Below are 21906 nucleotides of genomic sequence, written 5' to 3' on the forward strand. Positions count from 1 at the left end.
GGCCTTAGACAAGGATGTGTGATGTCACCATGGTTGTTTAATATATTTATAGATGGGGTTGTAAGAGAAGTAAATGCGAGGGTCTTGGCAAAAGACGTAGAGTTAAAAGATAAAGAATCACACATAAAGTGGGAGTTGTCACAGTTGCTCTTTGCTGATGACACTGTGCTCTTGGGAGATTCTGAAGAGAAGTTGCAGAGATTGGTGGATGAATTTGGTAGGGTGTGCAAAAGAAGAAAATTAAAAGTGAATACAGGAAAGAGTAAGGTTATGAGGATAACAAAAAGATTAGGTGATGAAAGATTGGATATCAGATTGGAGGGAGAGAGTATGGAGGAGGTGAATGTATTCAGATATTTGGGAGTGGACGTGTCAGCGGATGGGTCTATGAAAGATGAGGTGAATCATAGAATTGATGAGGGGAAAAGGGTGAGTGGTGCACTTAGGAGTCTGTGGAGACAAAGAACTTTGTCCTTGGAGGCAGAGGGGAATGTATGAGAGTATAGTTTTACCAACGCTCTTATATGGGTGTGAAGCATGGGTGATGAATGTTGCAGCGAGGAGAAGGCTGGAGGCAGTGGAGATGTCATATCTGAGGGCAATGTGTGGTGTGAATATAATGCAGAGAATTCGTAGTTTGGAAGTTAGGACGAGGTGCGGGATTACCAAAACTGTTGTCCAGAGGGCTGAGGAAGGGTTGTTGAGGTGGTTCGGACATGTAGAGAGAATGGAGCGAAACAGTGTGACTTCAAGAGTGTATCAGTCTGTAGTGGAAGGAAGGCGCGGTAGGGGTCGGCCTAGGAAAGGTTGGAGGGAGGGGGTAAAGGAGGTTTTGTGTGCGAGGGGCTTGGACTTCCAGCAGGCATGCGTGAGCGTGTTTGATAGGAGTGAATGGAGACAAGTGGTTTTTAATATTTGACGTGCTGTTGGAGTGTGAGCAAAGTAACATTTATGAATGGGTTCAGGGAAACCGGCAGGCCGGACTTGAGTCCTGGAGATGGGAAGTACAGTGCCTGCACTCTGAAGGAGGGGTGTTAATGTTGCAGTTTAAAAACTGTAGTGTAAAGCACCCTTCTGGCAAGACAGTGATGGAGTGAATGATGGTGAAAGTTTTTCTTTTTTGGGCCACCCTGCCTTGGTGGGAATCGGCCAGTGTGATAATAAAAAAAAAATATTTATAAGCATTTCTAGTCTGCAGCCTTGCTGATAAGGAACTGACTTGAGAAACTTAATTTTCCCCTTAGACAAAATGTAATAATGTAAACTTTATTTGTATAAACATTTTGTGAAAATGTTTAAGTCCAAGCAGCTTTAACCCTTTCAAGGTCCAAGGCCAAAATCTGAAGTGGTGCCCCAGTGTCCAAGAATTAAAAAAAAAAAAAAAAAAAATTTTATGAAATGGTAGAGAATCTTTTTGTGAAGGCAATAAAACAAAAATACGAAATTTAGTGAAAAATTGACGAAATTATGCTCTCGCGAATTTTGATGTGTCAACGGTATTTACGAATCTGCGATTTTGGCGACTTTGACTCCCATTTTAGGCCAATTACATTATTCCAGTCGACCAAATTCTTAGCTATTTCACTAGTATTACTTCAGTTCTATCGATTGAGCACAAGAAATCGCCAAGTCAACTCTTTCAACTAGAAAATAAAGTAATGGGAAATTGGTAATTTGGCCAATTTAACACAAATTTCAAAATATTCCAATTTCAAAATAGGGTCCAGAATAAACAATGTAGGTATTCCTGGCACTAAACTAACATTTCCTCTGTTCATTAGTTATGTTTTGAGGCTTTACAAATAAATTACATTTTTATTTTTTATTCACATAATGAAGTTTTATTCACACCAAAAAATAGAAGATTTACTGTTATGCAATATTGTAATAATTGTATAAATATCATCACCACATTTGTGAATGTATATTAGACCCACCAGCTGGTATGTATTAGACGTGTGAGGTCGTTTGTTTACTCTTGAACATCGGCAAAAATTTAGCATTTTCGCTACTTTGAGTTCAGTTTCAAGCCATTTCCAGTGCTAAAACCAATCAAAACCATCTCTATTTCTGTAATATGTCTTCCATTCTATCAAATGAGACCAAGAAATCGCAAATACAGTGGACCCCCTCTTAACGATAACCTCCCAATGCGACCAATTATGTAAGTGTATTTATGTAAGTGCGTTTGTTTGTACGTGTATGTTTGGGGGTCTGAAATGCACTAACCTACTTCACAAGATTCCTTATGGGAACAAATTCGGTCAGTACTGGCACCTGAACATACTTCTGGAATGAAAAAATATCGTTAACCGGGGGTCCACTGTACAACTATAAAAAACATACGAACAAACACTGCAAAGTCGCTGTTTTAATCGAAAATCACGGTCTCGTTTTTTTTTTCTCTCATTATACACAGTGTGCTGCAGGATTTGTTTTATGTGGTGCACACATACCACAAAGATGTATTCTCTCATATCTAGGCCCAAATTTACCACTCACAGTTTATCAGAGTGAGCTGAGCTCATGGCGTAGATCTATGGAACGGACCCTGAAAGGGTTAAATTACATTTTCTAGGAAAGTTTAAAATACAGCCTCTCCTCACTTAACGACGGAGTTCTGTTCCTAAGACCATGTTGGTAAATGAATCCATCATGAAGTGAGGAGCATACTATAATGGTAGTGGGTTTGTGTCAACCATCTTTGATATTAATAACAAAAAGGCACAATACCGTGACTGGAACGATACACAAATAACCCGCACATAAAAGAGAGAAGCTTACGACGACGTTTCGGTCCGACTTGGACCATTGACAAAGTGACTTTGTCAATGGTCCAAGTCGGACCGAAACGTCGTCGTAAGCTTCTCTCTTTTATGTGCGGGTTATTTGTGTATCTTTGATATTGTTTTAATGTCACCTCTGCACCGTTTATAATATTCCTGGTATATATTTAACCCTTTCAGGGTCCGTCCCGTAGATCTACGGCTGGTCGGTGAGTGTCCAAACCGTAGATCTACGCCAAAATTCTAGCGCCGTCAAATTTAGCGCGAAAGCGCTCATAGGCCTACATGAGAGAATGGGTCTGCGCCGTGGGTGTGCGCCGTAAACAAAAAATCTAGGCGCCTGCATAGCATTGTGGGAACGCCGGCTCAGTCACCCTTGTTCACCATGTCTCGTCGCAAGTCAGCTCTCACTCCCCGGGAAATTGGGACTCTCCTCTTCCTGTCTGATAGTTCTGACACTGATGGAAGTGGAAATGAAGACGAATTCTACGGCTTTGATAAGTTAGTGACCGAAAATAATGACCAGGATATCGATAATAGTGCAGAAAACCCCGACGATCCTCGACCTACCTCTGGTGTGGGCACTCGTGACTCACGGTCGGGTGTTCCTAAACGTAAGAGAAAACTAATATTTTCCCGTGGCCTGGCCTCTGACTTCAGTAATGACGATGATTCTGACGTGGATTGTGATTTTATTGCGCTCGACGATCATTCGAGTAGTGATAGTGAGGAAACATATTCACCAGTGAAGCGTCGGTATGTTCGCCGCCGCATGCGCTCGGGTAGTGTACCCTATGCTGTGCCCAGGGGACGGAGTTCATCCCGGAGTACATCCCGGAGTACATCCCGTGGCCCTACACCCGTTTTAGGTAGTGATAGTGAGGATGATGTGGCTACACTTGGCATGGATGGGCCACAGACATCAGTGGATGGTGTTAGTGGGGCTGGTGGTGGTAGTGGCACCGCCATGCGTGACTCGCTGTGCCACGCGGGAACCCACGCTGCTGACTCGTCAGTTCAAGGACAAAGCGGAGCGTCACCCACCAGCCCGCCACAACCACCCGTACAACCAGCCTATGATGTCCAGTATCCACCAGCAAACCGTATCTGGGATTGGCAGCAAAATCCCAATTTTGTTCCCAGCCCTCACCACTTTGATGACTCGCAAAGTGGAATTCTACCTACCTGTCCCCTTGGAACCACGGCCAATGAACTGGAATTCTTTGAATTATTCTTTGACCAGCCATTGATGGAAATTATTGTCAGGGAAAGTAATAAGTATTTTCAGTACACCATGGCAAATACGATCTTATCACCACAGTCAAGACTACACAGGTGGAAAGAGACGACTGTTGCAGAAATGTATTTGCTTTTTGCAACAATAATGCTTATGCCTCACGTCTATAAGCATAATATAAAAGCATACTGGTCCACAGATCGGCTAATTTGTACCCCATCCTTCAGTGAAATAATACCAGTGAACAGGTTTATCTTACTGTTACGTATGTTGCACTTCTCTGACAAAACCAGGCCTGACAGAAGTGACAGGTTATACAAGATTAGAAATGTTTTCATGTATCTCAAACAAAAGTTCAGGATATACTTTTATCCATTCAAGAATCTTGTAATTGACGAGTCTTTGATTTTGTTCAAAGGTAGACTGTCATTCAAGCAGTATATACCGAGCAAGAGGAACCGCTTTGGTATAAAATTGTTTGTACTCTGTGATTGTGACAGTGGCCTGGTGTTGGATATTGTTGTATACACGGGTAGTAAAACATTGAAAGATACCAAGATGTTATTGGGTATATCAGGTGACGTAGTGAGAAACATGATGGCACCTTATCTTGGTAAGGGCCATACATTATATACCGATAACTGGTACACAAGCCCATTACTCAGTGATTTCATGCGAGTGAACAAGACAGATGTGTGTAGCACAGTGCGTTCTAATCGTAAACATATGCCCAGGCTCAACGCAGGTGTTCGTGGTGATGACGTGCAGGTGTTTACTGCCAATGACATCATGGCATTACGGTGGCATGACAAACGAGATGTCACATTGTTGACAACCATTCACCGTAATGAAATGCAAGACAGTGGCAAAGTTGATCGAGTGACTAATGAACGTATTCGAAAACCAGTGACAGTGATTGATTATACACAAAACATGCGCTTGGTTGACAAGTGTGACATGCAGATTGGTTTTGTTGACTGTGTTCATAAGAGTTACAAGTGGTACATGAAACTTTTCTTCCATCTCATGGACATTTCAATGCTGAATGCATATAATATGTACCAAATAAAGACTGGTAACAGACCACCGTATGGTGAATTTTGTTTGTCTGTTGTCAGACAACTCATAATGAAGTACCAGGTAACAACACCTGCAATACAACATGGTCCTCGAATTCATCACAATATACCCAAGCGTTTGAGAAGAGAAGGTGATCATTTCATAATACAGCTTCCTTCAACTCAAAAGAAATTTGCTCAGAAGAGATGCATTGTCTGTGCACAAACAAAACGACGGCAACAAAGACGCAAAGACACTCGGTTTATGTGTGAGGAATGTAAGGTGCCTCTGTGCATGGTGCCTTGTTTCAAGGAGTTCCACAAGCTCCAGCAGTTCTAAAACCATGTCCAGTGATTGTAAATATGTAAATATATGATAGAACATTAGTATTATACAATATTTGTGCATGTTTATTGTAATAAACAACAGTGGTAAACAATAATATGATAATAACTTTAGTGCGGTTATTGTGTTCAATACAGTGAGTTTATATATATACATTATATAGAGTATTGGTCTCTCAGGCCCCAAATGTTAGTAGGAATAGAAAAAAATTGGAAAAGAAAAGAAAAAACAACTAAAACAACAAAATAATATAATACGCGTATGTGGAATTCGTCAATGTTGCCGCCACCACATCATTTTCTACAAACTTCTTGGCACTGTATCTCGGTAAGTACTGATCAGATTCTAATTTTTTTTGTTTTATTACCTTCACAAAAATATGCTCTTTAATTCTGTAAGAAAAAAATAATTTTTTTTTTTTCAAAATTTCTTGGACACTGGTGCGTGACTTCAGATTTTGGCCTTGGACCCTGAAAGGGTTAAATGTTTATACAGTAGTGCACTGTATATTGTATAATAAATAGAAAAGAGGAAATCTGCTATAATATACATTATTTACGTATGCATACTGGTCAAAGAGCCCGTCATAAGTCCGAGTCATTGGTATACGAGTAATCGCTAAGTGAGGAGAGGCTGTAGCTGTAATGTGCTATAAAAAAAATATGCATATACTGTAAAGATACTGTACCCAGATCAAAATAGAACACTTAAATTCTAGGCTACTCTACAAAATACACAGTAGCACAGGAAAAACGTAAATCAACGTTTTATTTTTCCTGCCTCCAAATTTGGTACGATTGGCCCAAGATGCTTGTTTAGTAAAGAATGGGTCTTAACTCAGTGTGCAAAGTATTAAAAAAAGTCTGGGACCACATAATACCTTGTGGGAGCACCAGTTCAATTGAGCACCAGCTAGACCAAACAGGGTGGCAAACACCAGGGATTAACTGATGTCATGTCCTATTAACACTCCCTTTTAAGAGGAAAGTGATACTGATCCTGAGTTAAGTGGCTTTGATGAATGTGGCCACAAGTGGTCAAGGAAATATAAAAAATGTCGATAATAACCCATGTGCAACATCCTTTGAATTTTGATGTCAGTGGTAGTGTCATCCTGCCAGAATGTCCTATAACCTATGCCCCAAGTAAAGAGAAACAATTCTGGAGTGTGTAATATGTGTTCAAGTTGGGTGGGTGGGTTGCTGATTGATTTTGGCTATATCTATGTCTGTTTCACAGGTACACAATTACAATTATACATAGTTTAAATTACCTAGGATAACCCCAAAAAAATCCAGACAGTGCTATACTGTGCTTGTAGATATAAGGCATAATAAGCATGACTGGTAAGTAATATGCATTTTCACTTGTTCAGGAATCAGATGTGACGATTGCATTGTGTGTAATACCCGTAAGTTCATAAGCAGCACTCTCTCTCTCTGAGACAGAGAGAGAAGCATACAGGAAGACAGATGCATACAGGTAGACAGAAAGACAGATAAGCAGAGACACAGATAAACAGAGACAGCTAGACAGACAGATACACAGGTACAGACAAATGTGTTTATATATAACAGTGAAAAATAAAGCCAAGGCAGTACACAATCAAGTGTCGCTCCATTGCTGCACTCTTAGCACTGGTGTGACACTTGTCTTATACTGTGCTACAAGGAGTTTCACATATACTTCAGCATGTCTAAAACATTGCTGGGACCTATAAATACTTTGTATATATTTCTAGACAGTAGTATGTGGCCAAGGAAGGTGAAAATGTTCATTTGTCAGTGTGTTTGTGACTATTTGAGTATTATTTCAGTACCTAATATAAATGTCAAAACAAACATTGACTATGAAATCACAGGAACTACTACAAATTGTAATTATCAGAGTAAAAAAAATTATGTAAATTAAAACAAAAACAAGGAAAAGAGGTGTACAAGTATCGGCAACACTTCTGCCCTCTTTAATTAATTTTTTATTTCTCAAAATATTCAGAGTGCTGAGTGAGAGAACGCAGATCTATGTTTGGACAGTTAAAGGGTTAAACACTTGGCATATTGTATGTAACAACTCATTTCTACATACATGTATTAGTACACTTTACCAGAAAATACAACTTGTGCCAGTTTCTAAAGAATTGAATCTAATAAAAAAAATTTTTTGAAGACTGCCATCCCCAAAAACTTTACTTCATTGCAAGATGTTGTACTGTATTGACTTGAAGGAAATGTTTGAATTAGCATAATGGAAGTTCCCTCCACTTCAAAGAGGCAGTGGTGGGGGGTTAGCATACGAGGAATTTTTGAGAGAGGTCAGTGTCCGCCATGACTTTGTCCCAGGTTCAGCCTTCTGGTGGATCAAGGCTGTTGCTGCTGGCATCATGCATTCCTCAATATGAACCACAGCCATGCTGATCAAGAACTGACTTGAACTTTTCAAGTTCTCTTTACACTTTTTGTGTTATCTCTGTGTACTTTTCAACACCCTCTCTTTATACATAAAGGCAGTGGTATTAATGACAATAATGCATTATATGCTTTTCCATATATTTTATGCTTGCTTTCTGTACAGGTAAACCCTGTAGTTCATGGGGGGGGGGGGGTGTCTGGAGGTTAGATAAATTCCAAAACTGTGGAAAGTAAATTTTTCATCCCAGTTATTTTACAATTTTTATCGGTCTTTAACCCTTTCAGGGTTCAGACAATTTAACCATTAAACGGTCCAAACCTATATATACGTTCACTCGCGTAGTGCCCCAAATTTTTTGAGAGAAAAAATCTTTTTTTTTTTAAAGGAAAAAAAGGGCATATGGTACCCAGGCATCCCCAATTATTTTAATATGGCGCACAGTGAGTGCGCACACCCATTCTCTCATGTCTAGGTGACTCAGGCTTATCGTGGCAATGTTGAATGAATGACAAAGAAAACGTATATATACGTTTGGGGCGCTACGCGCGTGAACGTATATATACGTTTGGACCGTTTAACCCTTTGACTGTTTCAGGCCCCTCTCTGAAACTGTCATTCTATGTTGCTCAATTTTTTGAAAAAAAAAAAATATTTTATCTATCAGCTGAATACAAGAAACCTCCCATTTACTAATTTGGACTACCCAATATGGTGGTCAGAAATTGGCAATTTGGCCAATTTCACACAAACTAAAAAAGATGCCAATTTCAAAATAGGGTCCAGAATAAACAAGGTAGACATTCGTGGTACTAAAATAACATATGCTCTGTTCATTAGTCACATCTCTAGGCCCCTCTTATATTATTATTGCTTTCTATTTTGATTTTTTATTCATACAAAAAAATACAAAATTTACTGTTATGCAGACTACTGCATTACTGTAAAAATGGTATAAATAATATCAGTGCACTAGTGAAAGAATATTAGACTCCCCAGTTGACGTGTATTGGACGTGTGGTGTGATTTATTTACTCCTGAACATTGGTAAAAATCGAACATTTCCGCTACTTTGAGCTCAGTTTCAAGGTCGTTTTCATTGTCAAAGTAATGAAAATAATCTCTATTTCTGTAATATGTTTTCCATTTTATCACCTAAGACCAGGAAAACGCAAATACAACGATAAATACTATACGAAAATACACCTCAAAGTCGGCGTTTTATTCCAAAAAAACGATCGTTTTTTTTTTCTCATTACGCAATGTGTGCTGCAGGATTTTTTTTATGTGGTGCACACTGACCACACAGACCCATTCTCTCACATGTGGGCCTACCAGCTTTCTACCGCTTGATTTGAAGCCGCTAGAATTTTTGAGTATACATGTATATACGTCAGAAACATTGGCTCGTAAGACGTATTTATACGTCGAAAACAGTCAAAGGGTTAAGGGTTAAACTTGTCCATAGGGTCCAAGAATTAAAAAAAAAAAATCTTTCTTATGAAATGGTAGAGAATCTTTTTCTAAAGGTAATAAAACAAAAAGTTAAAAATTTGATGGAAAATTTATAAAATTACGCTCTTGTGAATTTTGCTACATCAGTGATATTTATGCATCGGCAATTTTGACCACATTGACTCCCATTTTAAGCCAATTTACACTATACCAGTCGACCAAATTCTTGGCTGTTTCTCTAGTATTACTTCTGTTTTATCGATTGAGCACAAGAAATCGCCCAATCAACTATTTCAGCTACCCAATAAAGTGACTGGAAATTGGTAATTTGGCCAATTTCACACAGTTCAAAATATTCCAATTTCAAAATAGGGTTCAGAATAGACAATGCAGGCATTCCTAGCACTAAAATAACATTTCCTTTGTTAGTTACATTTCCAGGCTTTACAAATGTTTTTTTTTTTTTTTTTTTTTTTTTTTTTTTTTTTTTTTTTTTTTTTATTTATTTTTTTATTAACACATCAGTTTCCCACCATGGTAGGGTAGTCCTAAAAGAAAATCTTTCACCGTCATTCACTCCATCACTGTCTTGCCAGAGGCATGCCTACACTACAGTTATAAAACTGCAACATTAACACCCCTCCTTCAGAGTGCAGGCACTGTATTTCCCATCTCCAGGACTGGAGTCCAGCCTGCCGGTTTCCCTGAATCCCTTCATAAATGTTACTTTGCTCACTGCAACAGCACGTCAAGTCCTAAAACCATTTGTCTCCATTCCCTTTTTATCTAACACGCTCACAAATACTTGTTGAAAGTCCAAGCCCCTCGCACACAAAACCTCCTTTACTTCCTACCTTCAACCTTTCCTAGGTTGACGTCTACCCCGCCTTCCCTCCACTACAGTTTTATACACTCTTGAAGTCATTCTATTTTGTTCCATCCTCTTTACATGTTTGATGAGCCACCTTAACAACCCCTCCCCATCCCTCTGGATAATACTTTTGGTAATCCCGCACCTCCTTTCCAAACTACGAATTCTCTTCATTATATTCACACCAGACATTGCCCTCAGACATGACATCTCCACTGCCTTCAGCCTTCGTTTTATTGCAACATTCACCACCCATGCTTCATATCCATATAAGAGCGTTAGTATAACTATACTCTCATATAGTTCCCTCTTTGCTTCCATGGACAGTTCTTTGTCTCTATAGACTCCTCAGTACACCACTCACATTTTCCCCCTCGTCAATTCTATGATTCATCTCATCTTTCATAGACCCATCTGCTGACAGGTCCACTCCTAAATACAGCATCTCCTTGCTTAACGACGGAGTTCCTTTCCTAAGAACGCATCATTAAACGAATTTGTCACTGAGTGAGGAGCATACTATAATGGTAGTGGGTTTGTGTCAACCATCTTTGATATTGTTTTAATGTCATCTTTCCACCATTTATAACATTTCTGGTATATTTTCAACTGTTTATACAGTAGTGTACTGTATATTGAAAGAAAAGCGGAAATCAGCTCTAATATACATTATCGAGGTATGAATACAAGTCGGAGAGCCCATCATAAGTCTGAGACGTCGGTAAACGAGTATGTTGCTAAGTGAGGAGAGGATGTACGTGTATCTGAATACATTCACCTCCTCCATACTCTCTCCCTCTAACCTGATACAGTGGACCCCCGCATAACGATATTAATCCGTTCATGAGAGCTCATTGTTATGCGAAATTATCGTTATGCGAATGAATTTTCCCCATAAGAAATAATGGAAATCAAATTAATCCGTGCAAGACACCCAAAAGTATGAAAAAAAAAATTTTACCACATGAAATATACATTTTCCTACACACAACGAGAAGGATACATGCACAATAGTAGAGTAGTACATGCACAGTATATATTGTGCATGTACTACTCTACTAAATGAAGAATAAATGACACTTACCTTTATTGAAGATGCAGCAATGACTGATGAGACACTGTGTCCTGGGAGTGCCTTTTCCTCCTGAGTACTTTAGGTCCTGTTTGGCATTTTCTTCCAGAACAGGCCTTATCACACTGTGTATGCCACTACGATTCTTAAATCTCTCAAACCAACCTTTGCTGGCTTTAAATTCACCAATATGAGCACTAGTTCCAGGCATTTTTCCCTGTTCACCTAGGTGTTAGTCGACTGGTGTGGGTTGCATCCTGGGAGACAAGATTAAGGACCCCAATGGAAATAAGTTAGAGTCCTCGATGATGCACTGACTTTCTTGGGTTATCCTGGGTGGCTAACCCTCTGGGGTTAATTGTTTCTCGGTAATTGTTTCACGTTAAGCCACACCAACAACACTCTCTCCACATCGAGTAATACAGCTGACGGTGGTGCAGCAACAACAACAGCTATGGTGCAGCAGCAGCAGCTGACTGTGGTACGATAGTATTTATCACCCTTTTTACCACAGGGTTGGCACTAGAAGCTTTCTTTGGGCCCATGGTGGCTTATTTAGCAGTTACAAGCACTATAAATAATGGAATAATACAAAATGTATCGAATGTATGCATGCAACCGGCCACCCTGGCTTGTAAACAATGACGGCAAGGCAGGCGCTCAGGCTGGACGGACAGGTTCGGGACGTGTCATGTTCAGAAACAGCTGATGGTGCAGCAGCAGCTGACCGTGGTGCAGCAGCAGCTGACTGATCCAGCAACAGCTGACTGGTCCAGCAACAGCTGACTGGTCCAGCAACAGCTGACTGGTCCAGCAACAGCTGACTGATCCAGCAACAGCTGACTGGTCCAGCAACAGCTGACTGGTCCAGCAACAGCTGACTGGTCCAGCAACAGCTGACTGGTCCAGCAACAGCTGACTGATCCAGCAACAGCTGACTGATCCAGCAACAGCTGACTGATCCAGCAACAGCTGACTGATCCAGCAACAGCTGACTGATCCAGCAACAGCTGACTGATCCAGCAACAGCTGACTGATCCAGCAACAGCTGACTGATCCAGCAACAGCTGACTGATCCAGCAACAGCTGACTGGTCCAGCAACAGCTGACTGGTCCAGCAACAGCTGACTGGTCCAGCAACAGCTGACTGGTCCAGCAACAGCTGACTGGTCCAGCAACAGCTGACTGGTCCAGCAACAGCTGACTGGTCCAGCAACAGCTGATTGTGGTGCAGCAGCAGCTGACTGATTCAGCAACAGCTGACTGGTCCAACAACAGCTGATCGTGGTGCAGCAGCAGCTGACTGATCCAGCAACAGCTGATCGTGGTGCAGCAGCAGCTAACTGATCCAGCAACAGCTGACTGGTCCAGCAACAGCTGATTGTGGTGCAGCAGCAGCTGGCTGATCCAGCAACAGCTGACTGGTCCAGCAACAGCTGATCGTGGTGCAGCAGCAGCTGACTGATTCAGCAACAGCTGACTGGTCCAACAACAGCTGATCATGGTGCAGCAGCAGCTGACTGATCCAGCAACAGCTGACTGGTCCAGCAACAGCTGATCAAGGTGCAACAGCAGCTGACTGATCCAGCAACAGCTGACTGGTCAAGCAACAGCTGACTGTGGTATGATAGTATTTCTCACCCTTTTTACCACTGGGTTAGCACTAGAGGCTTTCTTGGGGCCCATGGTCACTTATTTTGCAGATGAAATCACCAAAAACGCTGTAATAATACGAAATGTTCCGATTGTATGCTTGGATATTACCACGGAGGCTGGCTTGTAAACAATGCCACCGGCGGAACATGTGAAGCTGGCTCAGGCTGCACATTAGAAGCGTCTCGGACGAATAGCGTTGAGCGAGTTTTTTAGCGGTATGCGAGGCAAAATTTTAGTGATAAAATGTATTGGTATGCGGATTTAACGTCATGTGATGCCAACGGTATGCGAGGGTCCACGGTATCTTTCATTACCTAATTTTTTTTGCTATTCTCATCACCTTACTCTTTCCTATATTCACTTTAAATTTTCTCCTTTTACATATTCAACCAAACTCATCTACCAACCTTTGCAACTTCTCTTCAGAATCTCCCAAAAGCACAGTGTCATCAGCAAAGAGCAACTGTGACAACTCCCACTTTGTGTTTGATTCTTTATCTTTTAACTCCACTCCTCTTGCCAACACCCGAGCATTCACTTCTCTTACAACCCCAAGTATAAATACATGTATATATTGAACAGCCATGGTGACATCACATATCCTTGTCTAGGGCCTCAATTTACTGGGAAATAATCACGCTCTCTCCTACATACTCTGAACCTCACTATCCCCGTAAAAACTTTTCACTTCTTTCAATAACCTACCTCCTATCCTATACATTTGCAACATCTGTCACATTGTTCCCCCTATCCACCCTGTCATATACCTTTTTCCAAATCCATAAATGCCACAAAAGCCTCTTTACTCTTATCTAAATGGTGTTCACCAATATGTTTCACACAAATAAATAGATGATTTACTGTTATGCAATATTGTAATAATTGTATAAATAATATCAGCACATTTGTGAACATACAGTAGACTCGCCAGTTGGCGTATATTGGACGTGTGACGTCATTTGTTTACTTTTGAACATCCGCAAAAATCTTAACATTTCCACTACTTTGAGCTTGGTGTCGAGCTATTTTCAGTACTAAAGCCAATCAAAATCATCTCTTATCCTGTAACAAATCTTCCATTCTATCAAATGAGAACAAGAAACCATGAATACAACTGGAAAAACCATACGAATATACACCACAAAGTTGCTGTTTTAATCCAAAAACATGGTTGCTGTTTTTTCTCTAATGCACTGCGTGCTGTAGGATTTATTTTATATGGTGCATGCCACCACATACACCTACCATCCGACTTACGACCAAGTTCGGTTCTGAGAAACCGGTTGTAAGTCGAAATGGTCGTAAGTTGAACTTTACTACTGAATATCAACAAAACATTTTTGTAATGACTTTATTTTACTATTTTATTTTGGTATTTCATGTTTTACTTTACTTTTTATGTTGTTAGTACTGTATTTTATACTGTAAGGTTTAGGATAAACACTGTGTACAACACAAATAGTTGTTTATTTCCCAGAAATTTGGCATAAAAAACACGGTCGTAAGTCGAGTGGTCATAAGTCGAGCAGGTCGTAAGTCGGATGGTAGGTGTAGATGCATTCTCTCCTGTCTAGGCCCAAATTTACCACTCAAAGCTTACCTGAGTAAGCTTAGCTTGTGGCGTAGTACTATGTCTTGGACCCTGGCTTCAAAGTCGTAGAACTACAGGACAGACCCTCAAAGGGTTAAAATGTTGCTTTTTTTTTTCTCAACAAGTCGGCCGTCTCCCACCGAGGCAGGGTGACCCAAAAAGAATGAAAATCCCCAAAAAGAAAATACTTTAATCATCATTCACCATTTTCACCTCACACACAATCACCGTCTTTGCAAAGGTGCCCAGATGAAACAGTTTAGAAGCACATACAGTGGTCCCTCAATAATTGTCCGGCTCGATAGTCGTCCTTTTCGGAAATCGTCGCGTTATTCTCGTCCAAACATTGGCTCGCAAATGGTCCGTTTACTTGCTAATCGTCCTTCGTCCGGGACGCATACTCAGGCTCTGAGCCACCTCAGCCTCCCTTCCCAGCCAGTGTGCCATTGTTTACCAGTGAGCGACGGTCCCCTCGCTTGTTCATACGAAATATTTCATAATATTCCATTCATTTTAGTGCTTGCAAGCGCTAAATAAGCTACCATGGCTCCAAGGAAAGCTCCTAGTGCCAAGCCTTTGGTAAAGAAAGTGAGAAATACGATTGAAAGTGGCGTATGTGTGGCCGAACTGGCGAGGATGTATAACAAATCCCGTACAACCATATCTTCCATCATGGCCAAGAAAAAGGAAATCAAGGAAGCTGTTGTTACAAAGGGGGTAAATATGCTGACAAAAATGAGATCACCTGTACTCGAAGATGTTGAGAAGTTATTATTGGTGTGGATAAACGAGAAGCAATTAGCAGGAGATACTCGTATGACGTCGATTATTTGTGAAAAGGCTAGGCAGTTGCATGACGATCTGGTAAAGAAATTGCCTGCAACGAGTACTGATAATTGTGAATTTAAGGCCAGCAAAGGTTGGTTTGAGAGATTTAAGAAGCGTAGTGGCATACACAGTGTGATAAGGCATTGTGAGGCTGCCAGTTTGGACAAAATTGCAGCTACAAAATTCGTAAGTGAATTCAAGGAGTACATAGAGGCTGAAGGACTGAAACCTGAACAAGTGTTCATTTGTGATGAAACAGGCCTCTTGAAAGAAAATGCCAAAGAGGACCTACATCACTACATTAGGACTGCCAGGACACAATCCTATGAAAGACAGGCTGACACTCACGTTCTGTGCTAATGCTAGTTGGGATTTCAAAGTGAAGCCGTTGCTGGTGTACCATTCTGAAAATCCCAGTGTGTTCAGGAAAAACAATGTTATGAAGAGTAAATTGTGTGTGTTTTGGAAATCGAATAATGCATGGGTCACGGGAAATTTTCGTCAAGTGGTTCAATGAAGTGTTTGGCCCTAGTGTGAAGAATTACCTCTTGGAAAAGAAATTGTATCTTAAGTGCCTCTTAGTAATGGACAATGCACCTGCTCATCCTCCAAACTTGGATGACCTAATTCTACAGGAATTTGGGTTTATCACAGTAAAGTTCATGCTCCCGAATACCACTCCTCTCCTCCAGCCCATGGACCAGCAGGTCATTTCAAACTTTAAAAAACTACCCAAAAGCAATGTTTTCAAGGTGCTTTAATGTGACCTCAGACACTCAGTTGACCCTAAGAGAGTTTTGGAAAGAACACTTCAGTATCCTCCATTGAATAAGCCTTATAGGTAAGGCTTGGGAGGGAGTGACTACCAGGACTTTGAACTCTGCTTGGAGAAAATTGTGGCCAGATTGTGTCCACAAGAGGGATTTTGAAGGGTTTGTGGCTGACCCTGATGAGCCTATGTCAGTTGTGAACTCTATTGTGGCACTGGGGAGCTCCATGGGGTTGGATGTGAGTTTGGAGGATGTGGAAGAGTTGGTGGAGGACCACAAGGAAGAGCTAACCACTGAGGAGCTGCAAGAGCTTCAGCAGGAACAGGAACAGACCGCAGCTCAGAATCTTGCTGCAGAGGAGGAGGAAGAGAGATGGAAGAAGGTGCCTTCTTCAGAAATTAAGGAGATTTTTTAAATATGGGGTAAGATGGAAAGATTTATGGAGAAACATCACCCTGAGAAGGATGTTGCAAGCCATATTGGCAACTTGTACAGTAACAGTGTCTTGGCCCATTTTAGGGAAGTTTTAAAGAGATGCCAGAAACAGAGCTCTCTGGATACTTCTTTTTGTGAGACAGGACTCCAGTGACTCTCAAGGTGGTCCTAGTGACATTATGAAACAGAGAAGAAAAGTAACCCCAGAAAAGCACTTGGTACCTGAGGTGTTGATGGAAGGTGATTCCCCTTCCAAACAGTAACTAATGCAATGTCTCTCCTCAACCAGTCTTCCATACACTAAGAAGAATCTCCAATAAAGGTAAGTGTTATGCTGTTAATGTTTCATTCATCATGTCCCATTGTATTGTTTATGTACTACATCTATATTTGATGTAAAAAAATTTTTTGTTTTAATATTTCTGGGTGTCACGAACGGATTAATTGTATTTACATTTTTTGTTATGGGGAAAATTGATTCGAAAATCATCTTTTTCGATAATCGTCGCACTTCCAGGAACAGATTAACAACGATAAATGAGGGAGCACTGTATAAAGATGTACTATATCATATCCTCCAAACTGCCAATATCCCAAACCCCGCCTTTAAAGTGCAGGCATTGTACTTCCCATTTCCAATACTCAAGTCCGGCAATATAAAAATAACTGGTTTCCCTGAATCCCTTCATTAAATACTACCCTGCTCACACACCAACAGCTTGTCAGGTCCAAAAAACCATTTGTCTCCATTCACTCCTATCAGCTACACTCACACCTGATTGCTGGAAGTCCAACCCCCTCTCCCACAAAACCTCCTTTACCCCCTCCCTCCAACCTTTTCGAGGACGACCCCTACCGCGCCTCACTTCCACAACAGATTTACACGCTCTCCAAGTCATTCTACTTTGATCCATTCTCTAAATGACCAAACCACCTCGACAACCCCTCTTCAGTCCTCTGACTAATACTTTTAGTAACTCCACACCTCCTCCTAATTTCCATACTCTGAATTCTCTGCATAATATTTACACCACACATTGCTCTTAGACAGGACATCTCCACTGCCTCCAGCTGCCTCCTTACTGCAGCATTTGCAACCCAAGCTTCACACCCATATAAGAGTGTTGGTACCATATTGCTCTTATCTGTATAAAATTGCCAGTTAAGAATGAGCACATTTTGAATGAAATCTTATGGTTAGTTTTTAATTTAGTTGTGCAGCAAGCAGAAGGAAAATGGTCACCACAAAAAAAGTGAAACTATACATGAAATGGCCTGCAGTAAAAAATTGCACGTCAAGTATCAGGTGAGGCATGATCCCATGGCAGGGGAGGTCCTAAATCTCGCTGCCTGAGAGTTTCAGGACTTGCTTGCCATGGGTTGAAGCCCCCACCCCCACCCCCCCCAGTCTGTGATTTGTTTGCGGTCGTGTTACGATTTTATGAGTCCAGTCACATGGATTATGAAGTGCATGAATTTTGGTATTCATCTGTGATGTATCTCTAAATCAGTATTAGTATGGAACTGCAGTGGTATGTAAATACCAACAAGATGGAACAAACAACACTGTTGTAGTGAATGCCACTTATTAAGAGCAACATTTTGTCCACTTTGCTTTATCAAGTCTAGAAAATTCTTGAGAAGATTTAGTGAAGGTATCCAGTGCATCTATCTAGTATCTATGCTAGAGTGAGATCTACCTGGAGGGTGTTCTGAGGGGTAAGCACCCCCATGGCCTCCTGGTGGATTAGGGCATGATGCATCCAGTTCTGGCACAGCAGGCAAGAAGGCTTTAATGTCATCCTGTAAATACTGCCAGAATCTGATGTGTTCAAACCATGTTAATTACCATCAAGGCCTAGAGCAGACCAGACAAAATTTATTTATATATACATAAACAGCTAGGAATGATGTATGTATAGAATTCTTTCTGTTTTGTTACTTGTGCTCTAAACCCAGTGAGGAGCAGGGGTGCAGTGGGGACAATAAGGGAACATTGTATCAACATGTGGGGTCCCAGACTATTCAACATCTTACCAGTAGATATCAGAAACACTGTTGGAACAAGTGTAGAAGCCTTCAGGAGGAAACTGGGCAAGTATCTTCACCAGGTGCCAGATCATCCAGGCTGTGAGGGATATGTGGGGCAGCAGGCCTCTAGCAGCAACAGCCTGGTTGACCAGGCAAGCACCGGGAGTAGTGAAACTCTCGAAACTCTTCAAAGGTACATTAAAGGTAAAGGTATTATATAATTCAAGCATCATATGGTATAAAAGAATGTGGGAATTGCACATTCATGATAAAAATTGTACGTTAATGGAAAGATTACTGTGTAGATTTGCAAACAGTGATATCATACCATTATATTTTGAGTGTGCTGGTGAACATTTCTTCTCTTACTTATTAGCCACCACAATACACAACACTTGTAAGATTAGCGCACGTCCTGAATAGACATACCACTGTACAAGGCACGGGAATGTGTGTATACGGGTATGTTGTGATGTATGATGCACCGGGGTGGATGCTGAATTGAAATTTAGCTGCATGGTATTTTTCCCTTGTTTTCATATAGGTGCTTTTTGTAATTATAACATCACAAGGGATAGAAGAATTTGTGTAAATGCATAGCCATGGTAAAATTTACTCTTATTGGTGTCAGCAGGATTGTGGCTGGTGTCTACCGCTGTCCATAGCCAACTTTGTCTTTTTTTTGTCTTCACAGTTGCTTCATTCATTTATAGAATAAGGTGTTGTAATATGTGCAACATTATGCAGGTTATGTATGCTTTAAATGGAGGTAGAGATTGCGTTTAAAAGAGGACGAGTAGATGGAAAATAATGTGCACCCACGAGTTTCCAAGACAAGGCCAGTGTTTTGCTTTCTGGTTCCAGGTTTGTTAGTCCTGCTTTACTTTGATCACTTTTTGGCAAGTCTGTTTATGGATCATTTACAGGGGGGTATTTCTTCCCACATTTGCTGTATTGGAATATTGTACTTTTGATTCTTTTGTCAAAATTACTCGAGCCTGTATTGATGAATAATTGTACACAAGAAATATTTAGTTACCTATGACTTAGAATTAGAGGGGAATTACTTATTGTGGGTCCTGATTGTTTTGTATTGGAATGTATTGAATACATTTCTGATAAATTTATGCTTTATTGTGCTAAGGAACAGTTCATACAAAGTGCCAGGTATATCCCATTTTCAATACTTTTCTTGGTATCACAGGTGGGACAGGGCTCGGTGAGCAGTGGAAGAGAAAAGTTCGTAGGCTATCATGCTGCTTGGTCTAACCTCAGGCTTCTTGCCAAGTACTACTGCACAGTTTGTGGCAAGAATTTTCGGCAGCTTGAAGATCTCAGGAGGCACTTGAGGATACATACTGGGGAGAAACCTTACGCTTGTCCTTATTGTGATCATCGCAGCACTCAGTTAGGTCACTTGAAAGATCATGTTAAGAGGAGGCATAAACATGTAGGAAAGGTTCCAGGGCAAGCAACAGCCCAGACAAGACCTTACTAATAATTGTTGATGAAATGTCTACAATATAGGAAAAGGATAAATGACTGTGTACCTTTGAGGATCAAAACTTGAGTAATGTGCCTCTTTTAGTGTTTTTATCTGACTTTGTACAAGCATGTTTAAAGTGACATAATTTTATGGTTATAATTTCTAGCAATACTGAGCAAAATTATCTTACATAGCAGAGAGAGAGAGAGAGATGTAGATATAGAAAGATAGAGGTGATGGTTGACATCAAAATTAAAATATTTCTGTATTTAGTCGTCGGGAGGTGGGTTAGGAATTTAGATCATGATAAATCAAATCACATGTAATTGGTATAATGAAATTAGGGAATAACTCTTAATCTTAAATCTGTTTGTATATTAAATGTATGTTAATTGTACAGTATTTTCAAAGTTCTTCCATTAAAGTTTTGTGGAAGGTAAAAAAAAAAACTTGCTATTTTTTGTTTTTAACATTTAAAATGTAGGGAGTGTTAAAGAAGCCAAAGAGCACAGCATGACTGTTGTGTAAATGTACACATTGTATGATCAAAGGAAATAACTGGAAGATTAATAGATCTTTAAAGAAAAAACACAAGAGCAAAGCAAACTTTTAATTTGATAAATACCCCATATTAAGTCAAATAATTGTCACAGTAAAAGCTTGCACTGCATCTCTGTCTTTTCTAAATTACTGCCACCAGTTTGCCTTGGTATTCTAAATATGTATATACTTTAATTTTTTTATCAAACTAGTGCCAAAAAAATACTCAGTCAAATTCTTCCTCGTTCTCGTGTGTGACGTCAACTAAGACATAAGTTTTAGGTTAGAGGACACTTGAGCAACTGATGACATTTATGATAGCCATATTTCACTCTTAAGCCTTATCAGCCAATACAGGAACATAGGAATGTTGTGAGGTGCAAATGCAAGAACAACAAGAACGCTGGAGTAGGCTTACTGGTCCATGCTAGTAGCAGCAGTAGTCAGTGACTGTTGCCATGTGAATGTGGGGTTTCTCATTTTAAGGAGGACTTGTGCTAATACTGTGTTTCAGAGATGACAAAACTGCATTTTGTTCTGTGTAATTGTCTGAAACAGAGATAAACTTAGTCATTTTCATCTGCAGGTGTTTGGTTCCTTAATCAGTGAGTGTTGTTCCACTGCAGGTGGTGTATAGTATTCTGTTGTGCACAAGCTTTGTTCAGATTGCCACATCTGCATTTGTAGACCTGTGCCTAGGTTTCATATTATTTTCCTCTAAAATACACCTTGTCAGTCTCCACAAGGTTATGTAAATCCCTACATCAACCTTTCACTGTCCAGTCCCCCGAAATTAATATTGCTGCATGTCCACTTTTTTTTTTTTTTTTTTTAAGTGAAATGGTAGAGAATCTTTTTTGAAGGTATGACACCAAAAGTACAAAATTTGATGGAAAACTTGCAGAATTATGCAGGTGCAAAGTTAATGGATTGGGTGTAATTTAGGTTCTGGGCTACTTCTGTAAAGTGAAGCATAGCATGTGTGTGTGTGGGGGGGGGGGCTCTTTTCTTTTTTTTATTATTATTGTTATTATTCCCACTTTGAAATGCATATAAAAGCCTGATAACATGTTTACACTCACGTACGTGAGCAATAGTGCTAGGCCTAAAAAAAAAAAAAAGGCATATCCGCTATACACTTTACTTGCCTTTAAATATTTTTGTCCTGAGGTTATAGTGAGTAGTGAATATATTTATTATAGGAAGTCTGAATAAATGAAGAATGGGTATAATTAAAAAGCACTGCATTAGTGAAGTGCTGTAAAGTGGGGCTCTGCTGTATGCATCGGCAATTTTTGTCAACTTAGAGTATTATTTTTGAGTCAATTCCATTGCTCC

At 40.2% G+C, this 21906-nt stretch overlaps 1 protein-coding gene across 36 annotated transcripts in view; it reads left to right on the plus strand.

The window, feature by feature from the left end:
• LOC128686900 (zinc finger and BTB domain-containing protein 14) overlaps positions 1-21906 on the plus strand; it is a 407181-nt gene that overhangs the window by 211938 nt on the left and 173337 nt on the right. The window contains exon 5 of one of the 36 annotated variants that reach the window (XM_053774163.2): positions 19747-21728. The exons of the other annotated variants lie outside the window; for them this stretch is intronic. Coding sequence (XP_053630138.1) covers positions 19747-20040 — 294 coding nt within the window. The 3' untranslated portion in view covers positions 20041-21728. Of the gene's footprint in view, positions 1-19746; positions 21729-21906 lie in introns of those variants that run through there. 36 annotated transcript variants of the gene reach the window in all.

This window comes from Cherax quadricarinatus, chromosome 7 (assembly GCF_038502225.1).
Source record: "Cherax quadricarinatus isolate ZL_2023a chromosome 7, ASM3850222v1, whole genome shotgun sequence".
Taxonomy (NCBI): Eukaryota; Metazoa; Arthropoda; class Malacostraca; order Decapoda; family Parastacidae; genus Cherax; species Cherax quadricarinatus.